Source organism: Arvicanthis niloticus, unplaced genomic scaffold (assembly GCF_011762505.2).
Source record: "Arvicanthis niloticus isolate mArvNil1 unplaced genomic scaffold, mArvNil1.pat.X pat_scaffold_702_arrow_ctg1, whole genome shotgun sequence".
NCBI classification, from domain to species: Eukaryota; Metazoa; Chordata; class Mammalia; order Rodentia; family Muridae; genus Arvicanthis; species Arvicanthis niloticus.
The window spans coordinates 2,463-18,857 of NW_023046315.1; the positions used below are offsets into that span (position 1 = coordinate 2,463).

A 16,395-nucleotide genomic window follows, 5' to 3' on the forward strand; every position below is an offset into this window, starting at 1 on the left:
TACATATATTCAGCTTTTAGGACTATAGTATTAGTTCATATTTACAGTATCATGCAAAGCAACTAAAAAGAAAACATTCTTTAAAACACGTAAAGGGCTAGTCATGATGGCACACACCTTTAATCTCAGCACTGAGGAGGCAAAGGCAGGTGGATTTCTATGAGTTTAAGGCCAGCCTAATTATATAGGGAGTTCCAGGTCAGCCAAGACTACATGGAGAAGCCCAAAACAACAACAAAAAGAATATATAAAGAAGACTATAATAAGTCATCATTATCTTACAATGTATTTATTTGAATTAATATAATACATTGGATATTATGACATGTACATATTAGATATCATATAGGCCTATGCTATTCTTCCTGAATAAGCTCTGAAAACATATAGTACATGTATACTTAGAAATTTAAATTTGTACTTTTTTTTCCTATATTAAACTAGCTGCTGCTTTTGCAGTGGTATTATCAAATACCGCATTGTTTCTACTCTTCTGGCGTTACTGCTTCATGAAAGTCTTAATTCACGAGAAAAATTTAGCATCATACTTGCCATTGGTCACTGCACAGAGGATTGTGGTGAGTATTCAATTAATTCATTGTGTGTATTAGCACAGAGGGGTGGAAACATGTTTTTGCTTCTTTTCCCTCTTAAAATCCAGCTCTCCTTTCAGTCATTTAAGCTCCTTATTTTCTTTCTCATACTCTATTCAGTTAATCACTGAAGCTCCTGTCTCTCTCTATTTTCAGTCTTTTCCACCATGTCAGTATACAAATCTAATCTTGTTATCTCTCACCCAAAACCTTGAAAGGTCAGCTTTTCTAACCTTCAGTGAAAACTTGAAAGGTTTGCTTTCCTCTTCCTGTGTCTATCCCAGTCTCCTGTAACTCTGCTCTGTCTCCCTCCTTGTCTTACTTTCCACTCATCTAGTCTTCTCCCTTCTCTTCCATTTCTTCTGCTCTCTTCCCTCATCTTTTGCTTCCTTTACCAGTTTCTCTTTTCTATTCTTTCTCTTAATGAATGGTATTGTTTGTGTGTGTGTGTGTGTGTGTGTGTGTGTGTGTGTGTGTGTGTCTGAGGACCCACAGAAGCCAGAAAAGAAGGATATCAGATCCCCTGGAGCCAGAGTTACAGGTGGATGTGAACCACTTGATGTGGGTGTTGGAAACCAAACTTGGGTCCTCTGCAAGAGCAGCAAGTGCTCTTAATCACTGAGTCATCTCTCCAGCCCCACCCCTCATCTTTTAAAAAGCCAAATGAGAGTTGTTTACTGGTTTGAAGTGTGGCCCATCGTGGCTAAATTTTTAGAAATATAATTTAAAATGTGGCTACATGTTAGAAATCATGTATGAGACTTAGGTAGTTTGTGTAAGTGGATTATTACCTAAATTAAAAATACTTTTAAAATTCTTTATTTTAAAGTTTGAATTATGTTCATAATTATCATAGTGATGAATCATGACCTCATACTTAAGCTTTATGAAAAAATAATCACCATTTTAATTTTTTATATTTTTATAGAGAAAAATCAGTATGAATTTTTAAAAAACAATGGGCTTCCACTGATGATTCAAGCCTTAACTGAATTTAAGAATGAAGACGTAAACAGAGCTGCTACTTATGTGCTTCAGAACTGCAAACAAATTAGTAAGTTTACCTACCATTACTTTAGGGAAATATCAACTGGCTGGGTGTGGTGGTGTGCACCTTTATCCTAGCCCTGGGATGCAGAGGCAGGCAGATCCCTATGAGTTTTAGGCCAGTGACATCTACATAGGGAGTTCCATGTTAGCCAATGCTACATAGTAAGACTTTTATCTTCAAGTCCAAAATATCAGGTGTCAGGTATAGTGACACATCTTTGATTTCAGGACCAAAGGCAGATCTTTGTGAGTTTCACAGTAAGAACCCATTCTAAAGGAAAAGGAAAGAAAATAACCAAAGTTGCTAAAGAGAAATTTATATGTGCTCCAATGGGCCAAGCCTTTTCAGCTTCTAGGTTATTGTTTTAGGCTTGAAAAGAGGATATATAATTTGGAAATGATTATTAGGGTATTTTCAGCATACTCAAGCCTACATTGAAGAGAACATCCTGACAGCAGCAGCTGAGAGAATACACTTATTTATGCCTCATGATTTATTTTTAAATCATAAAGTACATTTGCTCATTTATATAAGTACAGAAGTGTTTGTTATATGCTAAGCTTTATGTAAGGCACTGGGATTGAGATACATCTATAAGGAGATGATGTACCTATAAGTTTAGTCTAAGTAAAGAAATAGTAATTCTAAAAACTGAGACTTGGTATTATTATAAATTGACAAAAAGATTGTGAGGGAGCAAATTGTAGATATGTGGAGACCTATAGCAACAGCTGTCTGATCCAGATTTAAAATAGTAAAGGGTTTTGGGATAAAGGACCCAAAATCATAGAATGAAAGTAATCTTTGAACAGAGATCTGAATGCTATGAGCGAATATCTTAGGCCTAAGCAGCAGGTCTGAGCTTAGGAGGGAGACTGCCACATTTAAAGAATTGATGAGCAGTTTGGCCAGAGCCCAGAGAGCTGGTCCTAGCTGTAAGTTTCTTTGTGTTGTAATAAGCACAATGACCAAAAGCAACTTGGGGAAAAAAGAGTTTCAGCTCGAAGGGAAGTAAGTTCAGGAACTCAAGGCAGGAACCTGGAATCGGAGGTTCAGTGACAGGACCTGAATTAGAGACCATGGGGGCACTGCTTACATGGTTTGCTCAACTTGCTTTTGCATACAACCCAGGACCACCTGCCCATGGATGGTATCTCCTCCAGTGATCTGGGCCTTCCGATATCAATCATTAATTAAGAAAATGCCCCCACAATCTCACAGGCTTGTCTATAGGCAATCTGATAGAGGCATTTTCTCAGTTGAGGTTCCCTCTTTCCGAGATGACTCTAAGTTGTGCCAAGTAGATGAAAAGCTAACAATCTACTTTGGGTCTAGAGATACAGCTGAGTAATAGAGTATATGCTTAGCATGTTATTGGCCCTGACTTTAATTCTTTCATTCCAAACAAACTACTTTAAAGCCAATAACCTTGCATCTAGAATAACATTTCCTAGAACTATGAAAAGTAGAGTCTAATTTGTGACTAAGTCCTGAGTTTCTGCTATGCACTCTTTCCACTTAAGTGCCAGTTATTGTATATGGATACAGTTTAAAGATGGGATATGTGGAATATGTAAGTTGTTATTAAAGTGTGACAATAACATTTCTAATAATAACTCCTTATCCTCTTTCCTCTCCCTGACCCTCGCCATCCCATATTACAAAGCTGAGAAATTATCTCTAAGTCTAAGACAGAATTCTTTTGGTGAAAATGAAACAGAACTAAAGGACATAAATGAAAAGGAGACTCTTGGAGAGCACTGGAAGGCAGCAAAGGAAATTATATGCAGAATAAAACAATTTGAAAAAGGAGGGAAGGAGGTGAGTTTTTTCGTTTCACAGAATATAGAACTCTGTGCAAATATTTTTAAACAATATAAAATTGTATTTCTCCAGTTGTTTTTAAAAATATGTTTAATGGCTGGGCAGTGGTGGCACACGCCTTTAATCCCAGCACTTGGGAGGCAGAGGCAGGCGGATTTCTGAGTTCGAGGCCAGCCTGGTCTACAGAGTGAGTTCCAGGACAGCCAGGGCTACACAGAGAAACCCTGTCTTGAAAACACCAAAAAAAGAAAAAGAAAGAAAGAAAGAAAGAAAGAAAGAAAGAAAGAAAGAAAGAAAGAAGTTTAATGTAAGCCTAGTGGTATAAATTTTTTTTATTAGATATTTTATTTACACTTCAGATGCCATGCCCTTTCCCCATCCCCCCCCTTAGGAAACCCCTATCCCCTGCTCCCTCTTTCTTTTTGCACATATACATTTTTTTAAAAATGTTAATCATGGGCTTTATAAGTTTGGTATTGCTCAATCAGAGGTGTAACCCACTACCCAACCTAGATATATCAACTATCTTTGACTGGTGGAGATACATGAACATCTGCCTCCCTGTCTTCCCCCTCTTTCTCTCTTACATCACCTAGCTTCTCCTCTCCTTCTTCTCCTCCTCTTCTTACTCCTTCTCTTCCTCTCAGTACTCCTCCCACCTTAGCTCCTCCTACATATCACCCTTCCTGTTAAAATAAAACTTTTCTCTCAAAATACAATTAGAGCATAATTATGCCAATTTGTACCCGTGAGGTACAAGATAGTCCTCATACCTAGTCCAACATTTTGTTGAGTTACAAGAACCTCTGTCATCTATCCTAACTAAAACATTTAGTTCTGAACCTGGCTTTAGGATGAATGTCAGCTGACGACCACCCACTCAAGTCTTTTCTCTCAAGGCAAATAGCTATAAGTTTTCAACCCCGTCAGAAATCCAGAATGACTGAGTTAACTATAATTGTGGGAATCACAAAGCATAGCTTCTAAAACTTAGCCAATTTATAGAGACCTCTGAACACCTGGACACTCGCTCTACTTCAAAATGTTGGAGCATCTGTTCTTCTGCCTTCTGGCCCAGGATCATCTGACAGACCTTAGTGCTGCAGAATTATTAACGGCTGATTACTCTGTCTAGGCAGATATAATCAGTCGACTATTCTGCAAGTGTGTCCTTTTCTGGACAGTAATTTGTCTGTAGAAGGAAAGTGGCAATTCTTGCCTAGTGGCTGTCTCACCACAACTGGAGTAACTCCAAGGATGCTCAATTTCTTCTTAGAATTCAATATAGGAAGCTGTCCGGAGCAGACAGGTCTCTAATGAAAATGAACAGGAATGTTTGTCATGTCAATTCTAAGGATTTCTGATGTTTTGAAAACCAACTATCCATGTAAGGTAATCTGGACTGTTGCCTGTTAACTCCACTCAGCTATTTCTAAATAAAACATAGAGAACACCCTTATAATAAACTCCAAGCCATGAATTTGCTATAGTCCCTTAACTCACAGGCTGACCATCTCAAATCAGTTAAAAAAAAGTTAAAGAAGGACTGGGTCTAAGCTTTGTATTCCTAAATGTGTTATACTGGTACAATGCCTATGAGAGTAACAATATTCATCTCACTCTTATATCACTAAGAAGCTCATGCCAATGAAACCTTAAAATTTGTAATCAAAGTAAATTGGTGCCATTTAAGAATTTATATCTTCATCTTGATATTAATTATACAGATTTCTACTAATAGGTTATGGCTATGCAATTAACCCCTAGCTAATCCTCTCTATTCCCACAAAACCACTACCTTTCCCTAGGAAGACAGTCCAACATTTACCACCTTAGTCCCCAAGCCCAGGGAATAGGGGCGCTGACTCTTCATTAGCTTCTTCAAGCTGATTATGGGCGTTGAGATATTAGAAGAGGAGTGGGGGGAAGAGCAAATTGACAATCCTCTGGTGCTGTGTCTTCACTGCCTCCAGATGGAATTCCCGGATCTCAGAGGTTTGAACAGGTCTGCCCAGCTTGCTTGTTGAGTAGATACACCAAGGCTAATCATTCTGCAATATACAATTCTCAAAACAAATTTTAGTATCAAGATAGTTTTTTTTAAGTGGGCTGACATTTTATTAAGAATGTTGGTTCTAACCGCTTTTCTTTTTTTCCCCTCTTTTATTGGATATAGTATTTACATTTCAAATTTTATCCCCTTACCGCATTTCCCTCACCACCCAGGAACCCCTTATCCCATCCCCCCTCCTCCTGCTTCTATGAGGGTGTTTACCCACCTACCCCCATCCCCCCTCCCCACCCTCAGATTCCCCCCCCCCCCAGTGCTCAGCCTTCAAGGTACCGATGACCTCATCTCCCACCTATGCCTAACAAGGCTATCCTCCCCTACATATACAGCTGGAGTCATGTATCTCTCAGTATATGCTCCTAGGCTGATGGTTTAGACCCTGGGGAGCTCTGGCTGGTTGGTATTGTTGCTCTCCTCATGGGGCCACCAGCCATTAAGGCTCCTTCAGTTTACTTTCTAACTCCTCCATTGGGAACCTTTGATCAGATTAATGGATAGCTGTGAGTATCTGTCTCTGGGTATGTCAAACTCTGGGGGACCTCTAGGGAGACAGCCTTATCAGGCTGCTGTCAGCTTTCCCATCCTGACATCCATATCAGCGTCTATTTTTGGTGACTGCCCATGGAATGAATACCCAGGTGGAATGGTCTCCATACAATCCCCCCCCTTCAGATTCTGTCCCACACTTTGTCTCCATATTTGCTCCCTTGGGTGTTTAGTTACTCCTTCTAAGAAAGCCCTAGGCATCCTCACTTGTTCTTTCTTCTTCATGAGCTTTATGTTGTCTGGTAGTTGAATCTTTGTTGTTTCAAGTTTTTGGGCTAATCTCCGCTAATCAGTGAGTAAATACCATGTGTGTTCTTTTGTGATTGGGTTACCTCACTCAGGATGATATTTTCTAGTTCCATCCATTTACCTAAGAATTTCTCGAATTCATTATTTTTAATAGCTGAGTAATATTCCATTGTGTAAATGTACCACATTTTTTGTATCCATTCCTCTGTTGAAGGACATCTGGGTTCTTTCCAGCTTCTGCCTATTATAAATAAGGCTGCTATGAACATGGTGGAGCATATGTCTTTGTTATTTGTTGGGGCGTTTTCTGGGTATATGCCCAGGAGTGGTATGGCTGGGTCCTCAGGTAGTGCTATGTCCAATTTTCTGAGGAACCGCCAGACTGACTTCCAAAGTGGTTGTACCAGCTTGCAACCCCACCAACAATGCAGGAGTGTTCCTGTTTCTTCACATCCTCGACAGCATCTGCTATCACCTGAGTTTTTTATCTTAGCCATTCTGACTGGTGTGAGGTGGTATCTCAGGGTTGTTTTGATTTGCATTTCCCTGATGACTAAGGATGTTGAGCATTTCTTAAGGTGCTTCTCGGCCATTCGAGTTTCCTCAGTTGAGAATTCTTTGTTTAGCTCTGTACCCCATTTTTTAATGGGGTTATTTTGTTGTTTGGCATCTAATTTTTTGAGTTCTTTGTATATATTTGATATTAGCCCTCTATCAGATGTAGGATTGGTAATCATCTTTTCCCAATCTGTTGGTTGCCGTTTTGTCTCGTTGACAGTGTCCTTTGCCTTACAGAAGCTCTGCAATTTGATGAGGTCCCATTTGTCGATTCTTGATCTTAGAGCATAAGCCATTGGTGTTCTGTTCAGGAACTTTTCCCCTGTGCCTAGGTATTCGAGGGTCTTCCCCAACTTCTCTTCTATTAGTTTCAGTGAATCTGGCTTTATGTGAAGGTCCTTTATCCACTTGGAGTTGAGCTTTGTACAAGGGGATAAGAATGGATTAATTTCCATTCTTCTACATGTTGACCTCCAGTTGAGCCAGCACCATTTGTTGAAAATGCTGTCCTTTTTCCACTGGATGGATTTAGCTCCCTTGTCAAAGATCAAGTGGCCGTAGGTATGCAGGTTCATTTCTGGGTCTTCAATTCTATTCCATTGATCATCCTGTCTATCTCTGTACCAATACCATGCAGTTTTTATCACTACTGCTCTGTAGTACAGTTTGAGGTCAAGGATGGTGATTCCCCCAGAGGTTCTTTTATTGTTGAGAATAGTTCTCGCTATCCTGGGTTTTTTGTTATTCCAAATGAATTTGTAAATTGCTCTTTCTATCTCTATGAAGAATTGATTTGGAATTTTGATGGGGATTGCATTGAATCTGTAGATCGCTTTTGGCAGGATAGCCATTTTTACTAAGTTAATCCTGCCAATCCAGGAGCATGGGAGATCTTTCCATCTTCTGAGATCTTCTTCAATTTCTTTCTTCAGAGACTTGAAGTTCTTGTCATACAGATCTTTCACTTGCTTGGTTAGATTCACTCTAAGATATTTTATTTTATTTGTGGCTATTGTGAAGGGTGTCATTTCCCTAATTTCTTTCTCAGCCTGTTTATCCTTTGAATAGAGGAAGGCTACTGATTTGTTTGAGTTGATTTTATATCCAGCCACATTGCTAAAGTTGTTTATCAGGTTTAGGAGTTCTCTGGTGGAAGTTTTAGGTTCACTTAAGTATACTATCATATCATCTGCAAATAGTGAAATTTTGATTTCTTCCTTTCCTATCTGTATCCCTTTGACTTCCTTTTGTTGTCTAATTGCTCTAGCTAAGACTTCCAGTACTATATTGAATAGGTAAGGTGAGAGTGAGCAGCCTTGCCTAGTCCCTGATCTTACTGGGATTGCTTCAAGTTTCTCTCCATTTAGTTTGATGTTGGCTACTGGCTTGCTGTATATTGCTTTTACTGTGTTTAGATATGGGCCTTGAATTCCAGATCTTTCCAAGACTTTTAACATGAAGGGATGTTGAATTTTGTCAAATGCTTTCTCAGCGTCTAGTGAGATGACCATGTGGTTTTTTTCTTTGAGTTTATTTATGTAGTGGATTACATTGATGGATTTCTGAATATTGAACCATCCCTGCATTCCTGGGATAAAGCCTACTTGATCTTGATGGATAATTGTTTTGATGTGTTGTTGGATTTGGTTTGCAAGAATTTTATTGAGTATTTTTGCATCAATATTCATAAGAGAGATTGGTCTGTAGTTCTCTTTCTTTGTTGGGTCTTTCTGTGGTTTAGGTATGAGTGTAATTGTAGCTTCATAGAATGAATTGGGTAGTGTTCCTTCTGTTTCTATTCGATGGAATAGCTTGAAGAGGATTGGTATTAGGTCTTCCTTGAAGGTCTGAAAGAATTCTGCACTGAATCCATCTGGCCTCGGACATTTTTTGGTGGGAAGATTTTTAATGACTGTGTCTATTTCTTTAGGCGTTATGCGACTGTTTAGATGGTTTATCTGCTCTTCGTTTAACTTTGGTACCTGTTATCTGTCTAGAAAATTGTCCATTTCATCCAGATTTTCCAATTTTGTTGAGTATAGGCCTTTGTAGTAGGATCTGATGACTTTTTAAATTTCCTCTGTTTCTGTTGTTATGTCTCTCTTTTCAGTTCTGATTTTATTAATTTGAATGCTGTCTCTGCGTCCTTTGGTTAGTCTGGCTAAGGGTTTGTTTATCTTGTTGATTTTCTCAAAGAACCAGCTCCTGGTTTTGTTGATATTTTGTATAGTTCTTTTTGTTTCAACTTGGTTGATTTCAGCCCTGAGTTTGATTATTTCCTGCCGTCTACTCCTCTTGGGTATACTAGCTTCTTTTTGTTCTAATGCTTTCAGGTTTGCTGTCAAGTTGTTAATGTATGCTCTTTCCAATTTCTTTTTGTGAGCACTTAGAGCTATGATTTTTCCTCTTAGTACTGCTTTCAATGAATCCCACAAGTTTTGATATGATGTGTCCTCATTTTCATTTAAATCTAAAAAGTCTTTAATTTCTTTATTTCTTCCTTGACCAAGTTATAATTGAGTAGAGCATTGTTCAGTTGCCAAGTGTATGTGGGCTTTCTGTTGTTTTTGTCCATGTCAAAGACAAGTCTTAGTCCATGGTGGTCTGATAAGGTACTAGGGATTATTTCAATCTTTTTGTATCTGTTGAGGCCTGTTTTGTGACCAATTATATGGTCTATTTTGGAGAAGGTACCATGAGGTGCTGAGAAGAAGGTATATTCTTTTTTTTTTTAGGATGAAATGTTCTATAGATGTCAGTTAAGTCCAATTGGTTCATAACTTCTGTTAGTTTCATTGTGTCTTGGTTTAGTTTCTGTTTCCATGATCTGTCCATAGCTGAGAGTGGGGTGTTGAAATCTCCCACTATTATTGTGTAGGGTGCAATGTATGCTTTAAGCTTTAGTAAAGTTTCTTTTATGTATGTGGGTGCCCTTACATTTGGGGCATAGATGTTGAGAATTATGAGTTCCTCTTGGTACATTTTTCCTTTGATGAATATGAAGTGTCCTTCTTTATCTTTTTTGATTACTTCTGGTTGAAAACTGATTTTATTTGATATTAGAATCGATACTCCAGCTTGTTTCTTGGGACCATTTGCTTGGAAGATTGTTTTCCAACCTTTTACTCTGAGGTAATGTCTGTCTTTTCCACAGAGGTGCGTTTCCTGAATGCAGCAAAATGTTGGGTCCTGTTTACGTATCCAGTCTGATAGTCTATGTCTTTTTACTGGAGAATTGAGTCCATTGATATTAAGAGATATTAAGGAAAAATGAGTGTTGTTTCCTGTTATTTTTGTTATTGGCAGTGGAGATATGTTTGTGTAGCTACCTTCTTTTACGGTTTTTGGAAGATTACTTTCCTGCTTTTTCTAGGTTGTAGTTTCCCTCCTTGTGATGGAGTTTTCCACCAATTATCCTTTGAAGTGCTGGGTTTGTGTACCACTATAATCAGTGCAGCTGGAAAAAAATCACAGAGACTCTGGACCCCTAGAAGACCAGACACAAGCGAGACAACTGGAAAGGCAGGCTTCAATCAGAGACAGAAGTACAGGTAGCACTAGATTTAACCAGATGGCAAAAGGCAAGTGCAAGAACATAAGCAACAGAAACCAAAGTTACATGGCATCATCAGAACCCAGTTCCCCCATCATAGCAAGCCCTGAACACCCCATCACACCAGAAAAGCAGGAATCAGAATTAAAATCACTTCTCATGATGATGATAGAGGACTTTAAGAAAGACATAAATAACACTCTCAAAGAACAGATAGAAACCCTTAAAGAGGAAACACAAAAATCCCTTAAGGAATTGCAAGAAAATGCAACCAAATGGGAGAAGGAATTAAACAAAACCATGCAGGATCTAAAAATGGAAGTAGAAACAATAAAGAAATCACAAAGGGAGAATACCCTGGAGATAGAAAACTTAAAAAAACGATCAGGAGTCATAGACACAAGTATTACCAACAGAATACAAGAGATGGAAGAGAGAATCTCATGTGCAGAAGATACCATGGAAAACATTGACACAACTGTCAAAGAAAATGCAAAATACAAAAAGCTACTAACCCAAAATATACAAGAAATCCAAGACACAATGAGAAGGCCAAACCTAAGAATAATAGGAATAGATGAGGGGGAAGACTCCCAACTTAAAGGACCAGTAAATATCCTCAACAAAATTATAGAGGAAAACTTCCCTAACCTAAAGAAAGAGATGTCCATAAATATACAAGAAGCCTACAGAACTCCAAACAGTTTAGACCAGAAAAGAAATATTTCCCGCCACATAATAGTCAAAACATCAAATGTACAAAACAAAGAAAAATACTAAAAGCAGTAAGGGAAAAAGGCAAAGTAACATATAAAGGCAGATCTATAAGAATTACACCAGACTTCTCACCAGAGACCATAAAAGCTAGAAGATCCTGGACCGATATCATACAGACCCTAAAAGAACATAAATGCCAGCCCAGACTACTATACCCAGCAAAACTGTCAATCATTATTGATGGAGAAACCAAAATATTCCATGACAAATTCAAATTTACACAGTATCTCAACACAAACCCAGCACTTCAAAGGATAATTGGTATAAATTTTAAGAGTAGTACTTAAGGACTGAACTTTGGACATATAACAGATTTTTTTTCATTTAGTTTTATCTTTATCACTAAAAAAAGATTCTATTTGTGTGTGTGTGTGTGTGTGTGTGTGTGTATGTGTGTGTGTGTGTGTGTGTGTGTGTGTGTGTGTGTGAAAATGGGGAAAGAGAGACAGTGAGACAGAGAGAGACAGAGAGAGACAGAGAGAGAGAGAGAGAGACTGACTCCTTATGCCTGAAGAGGCTAGAAGGACATTGGTCCCTGGAGCTAGAGTTACAGGTGCTTGTGAGCTGCCTGATATGAGTGCTGGAATTTGAACTCATATCCTCTAGAAGAGCAGCAATACTTCTTAATTACTGAGCTGTCTTTCCATGCCCTGTTTATTATGTGTGTGTGTGCGTGCCACAGATTTAAAGGAGCCCTAACAAAATGAAAAAGGGTGTTGTATCCCTTTGAGCTAGACTTGTAGGTAGTTATGAGCTATTTGATGTGGGTACTGGGAACTGAACCCAGGTCCTCTGCAAGAGTAATGTGCTCTTTTAACCACCGAGATGTCTCTTCAGCTCCTAGATGATTTTTTAGTTTTAATTTAATATGCATGTGTATTTTACCTGTATTTATGTCTGTGCACCATGTACATGCCTGGTACCCAAGAAGGTCAGAAGAGAAGAGGGTATCTTGTTGTTGTCCTGGAATTCACTGTGTAGACCAGGCCAGTCTCAAATTCCCAGAGATCTGCCTGCCTTTGCCTCCTGAGAGCTGGGATAAATGTGTATACCAATCTAATATTTTTATATATAAATACATACATAGAGTATGTATCTGTGGGAGGGGTTGTGTGGCACACTCATGTGCGTGTGTTTGTGTGTATCCATTCTCCATGGCTTGTCCTGGAAACCTGACTGGGGTGACACTGCAATAAAGAAATGACAGACACATGTTCAGAAAAGCTGAAATTGGGTAGCCTGTCCTTACTCCGATGGAAGGCACCTACCTACTCCACAACCTGGAAGCTCAGTGAATTTATTATGTAGAGCATAAAGAGGAAGTGATAACAGCTCTCAATGGGAAACCTTAGGTTGCTGTCATCCTGGAAGAGGAAGCTACAGTTGCTAGTTCTTGCACACTGGTCCATTGTTAGTAAACACTCATACTTGGACCAGAGGAAGGCCTTGCCAGCTCCTCTGAGCCTCCCCTAGGGAAGGCTCTGCCACTCCCATGAGCTCAAGGCATTGTGGTAGCTTGACATAGCTGTGCCCATGTCAACAGTATTCTTTTAGAACATTATTCTTTGAGATTGTGATTATATATATATATTTTTTTTTTCATATCAAACTTTCTTTACTTTTTTGAGATCAGGTCTTATTTTGTAGCCCTTGCTAGCCTAAAACTTGATGTATAGATCAGACTGGCCTCATACTTGTAGCAGTATTCCTGCCTCTGCCTCCCGAGTACTGGAATTAAGGCATGAGCACCATGCCTGGCTCTATTTCAGTCATTTTTAAATGCACAATTATGTGATATTAAGGACACTCATAATGTTGTACAACCATATTCCCTGGACCCTATTTCTAGATCTTCTGTTTGTTTATTTGTTTGAATCACTATATCACTGTGGTATGCTGGCTGACCTGGAATGCATAGACCAAGTTGGCCAAGTACATGAGCAGAGCTTTTTGCCTCTGCTTTCTGAGTGCTGGCTGAGATTAAAAGCTTGTGCCTCCACCGCCTGGCTATGTTACAGAGTTTTACAGAGAATTTGAAATTTAAAAGAAGCTGGGTATCTCTGTCTCTCTTTCTCTCTCTTTCTCTCTCTCTCTCTCTCTCTCTCTCTCTCTCTCTCTCTCTCTCCCTCCCTCCCTTCCTCCCTTCCTCTCTCTCTTTCTCTCTCTCCCTCTCTTCCTCCCTCTCCCTCTCCCTCTTTCCCTCCCTCCTTTCCTCCTTCCCTCCCTCCCTTCCCTTCTACCTCTGGCTCCAGCCCCAAAGGTTTTTATTTATTTATTATATGTAAGTACACTGTAGCTGTCTTCAGACACCCAATAAGAGGGTATCAGTTCTTATTACAGATGGCTGTGAGCCACCATGTGGTTGCTGAGATTTGAACTCAGTGCATCCAGAAGAGCAGTCAGTGCCCTTAACCGCTGAGCCATCTCACCAGGCCAAAGCTGGGCATTTTTAAAGAGACAACTTTTAAAGTTTATAAGGCTGTAGGACTGGTTGTAGCTGGACTTTGGCAACTTTAGGGGTTCTTTCTTCCACTCTTCTTCATCCTTTTCCCACCCTTTCAGACCCCTAACACTACTCAGGAAGGAAAAGGAGAGAGGGGAAAGGGGGTGACATCATTAGACTACTTCTGCTGATTAGGGGTATGGAGTTCCTTAGGACACCTTTGATCTTTGCCATCAGGATATCTAGTTATTATTTCTCCTTCTGCTCCTCTTCTTCCTCCTTCTTTTCCTCCTCCTCTTCCTTCTCTTTCTCCTCCTCCCCCTTCTTCCTTATTATTTCTTTTCCTCCTTCTATTTCTTTTTTCTCCTCCTCCTCTTCCTCACACATGACAAATGACAACCAACAATCCACACCACCTCTCAGGACTCCCTAATTTATATACCCTCTGAAAAGTCCCCAGAATTCTAAACATCAAACAATCACAGAAACTATCTGCTACTGGCAAAATCATGCCCCTGCTAAGAGTAAATCATAGTCGGCTGTTGTGGACAATCTAAAACTGCTCTGTATCTCATACCTGGGATTAAAACAAAAACATAATATTTTTGTGTTTTTAAAGAAATCAAAATGCCAAAAAATATTCTTACAAACAGACTGGTTTGTAAGATGTCCTGTATTGTGATGTCTTTATTAATGTTTAGTCTTAAGGTTGTGGCTTAACAGTGATGCATTTGTGTGTTAAGTTGTTAGCTGTCCTGGCTAGTTTTATATCCTCTTGACACAAGTTATCAGAAAAGAGGGAGCCTCAGCTGAGAAAATGCCTCCATGAAGTTGGGCTGTGGGCAAGCCTGTGGGACATTCTCTTAATTAGTGGTTGATGGGGAAGGGCTCAGCTCATGGTGGGTGGGCTCACTCCTGGGCTGGCTGTCCTAGGTAAGGAAGTGGACTGAACAAACCATGTGGAGCAAGTAAGCCCCACCCCTCCATGACTTCTGCATCACTTCCTGCTTTTGGAATCCTGCCTTGTTTGTGTTACTGTCCTGACTTCTTTGGATCATGAACAGTGGTATGGAAATATAAGCCTTTCTTCTCAAAGATGTTTTTGATTATGGTGTTTAATTACTGCAATAGTAATAGCTAAGACAACTACTATATTCCCAGAGCATAGTCATCATTCTAAACTTAAACTCTGTGTAACTGTTTAAATTATCTAATATTTATACCAATAAAGACATGGAAGGTGTAAACTGAGGTAAAAACCTGCTAGTTCAGTGAGGTAACTTTGTTTCCTGAACTATATATAAAATATATATTTACAAACCTGATTCTACAACTAAACTGCCATCTGTTTAGAAACCTTTCTGTATCATTCTACTGAGCTACTCTACTTTTCTCTTTAGTTCTTCCAAATTCAAGAGGGCTCCTTAGCTCTCTTTTCTAGAATTCTGTTTTACCTGTGTCCTGCCAGCTGCATCTTTGTTGTTTCCTACAAGCCCAAGGAGAGAATCCCTGTTACCTGGAGCTCCTTACATAAAATCTTTTCTAAGGAGAGAGAGGGGAGAGGGGAGAGGGGAGAGGGGAGAGGGGAGGGGGAGGGGGGAGAGGGGAGAGGGGGAGAGAGGAGGGGGAGGGGGGAGAGGGGAGAGGGGAGAGGGAGAGGGGGAGAAAGGGAGGGGGAGAGAGGGAGGGAGGGAGGGAGAGAGAGAGAGAGAGAGAGAGAGAGAGAGAGAGAGAGAGAGCTAGATTTCAAAGGTCCAATAGCTATAAAAGAAGTCTCTAGCTCCTCCCCTACACCCTTGGCAGGCTGAACCATGTCACCATCTTATCGGGGTGGGGGTGCTCCAAGCCAGGCAGTAGGGGCTTAACCATTCACCTATAAAGTGGGGTAGCTCAAGACCATCCAGCTGACTTTGCCTTGGGTCATAGAGCAAAGACCGCAAGACTTCTCCCAAGCAACTTGCCTTAAAATAGGAACTTTCCCTTCTTTAGGTTTCTTATCTATGGGGGCTCTTAGAGGCACACCTAAACTGTATCTCTTTATGAAGCACCTAACTGCACCTGACAAATGTAGTCTCTAGTTAGGCTTCCATGGTTTGCTAACAGTTAGGGTTTTTATGTATCACAAAATATCCTGTAACAATTCTGTGCCCATTAAATAACTCCTAACTCTTTAATATGCTCACCCTGGTAACCAAGGCTCAAAGGACAAAATTTATAACAATATAAACATTAAGGAAAGCTTAAAATTTAAAAAATATGAACTGGTTTATACTTGCTTCTCTTATAAAGAATCTCCCATCAGTCATGGTGGCATACACCTGTAATCCCATCATTGACGTGGAGTGGAGGCAGGAGACCAGGAGTTCAAGGCTATATAGCAAATTTGAGGCTAGCCTAGGGTAAGTGATATCTATGATATGTTTACAGGCATCAGAAGTGATAGCAATGTTAGAGTCCCATGGTGTGTGTGTGGTGGTCAGAGGACAGCTTTGTAGAGCTGGTTCTTTCCTTCTACCTTTATGTGGGTTCTGGGGAATTGAGCTCAGCTCATCAGACTTGCTTGGCAAACTCTCTTTACCCACTAATGCCGCTGTTACTCCTCTCTGACCAGCAGAAAGTGAACGCAACTCCGAGTTTCTTCCTCAAGCAGTTTATTCAGGCTTTTGATACAAAAATAGCACACTCTCCCCTTCCGCGTCAGGCTTATATCCCCTTAAGGCCAGCCAACAA

General features: G+C 39.8%; 1 protein-coding gene across 1 annotated transcript in view; it reads left to right on the forward strand.

The window, feature by feature from the left end:
* Positions 1-444: 444 nt before the first annotated feature.
* Positions 445-16,395, forward strand: part of LOC117702322 (telomere repeats-binding bouquet formation protein 1-like) — a gene marked incomplete at its 5' end in the record, with an annotated part of 48,647 nt that continues 32,696 nt past the window's right edge. Inside the window, 3 exons of the mRNA XM_034493536.2 lie at positions 445-578; positions 1,522-1,647; positions 3,311-3,465. Coding sequence (XP_034349427.2) covers positions 445-578; positions 1,522-1,647; positions 3,311-3,465 — 415 coding nt within the window. The remainder of the gene's footprint in view (positions 579-1,521; positions 1,648-3,310; positions 3,466-16,395) is intronic.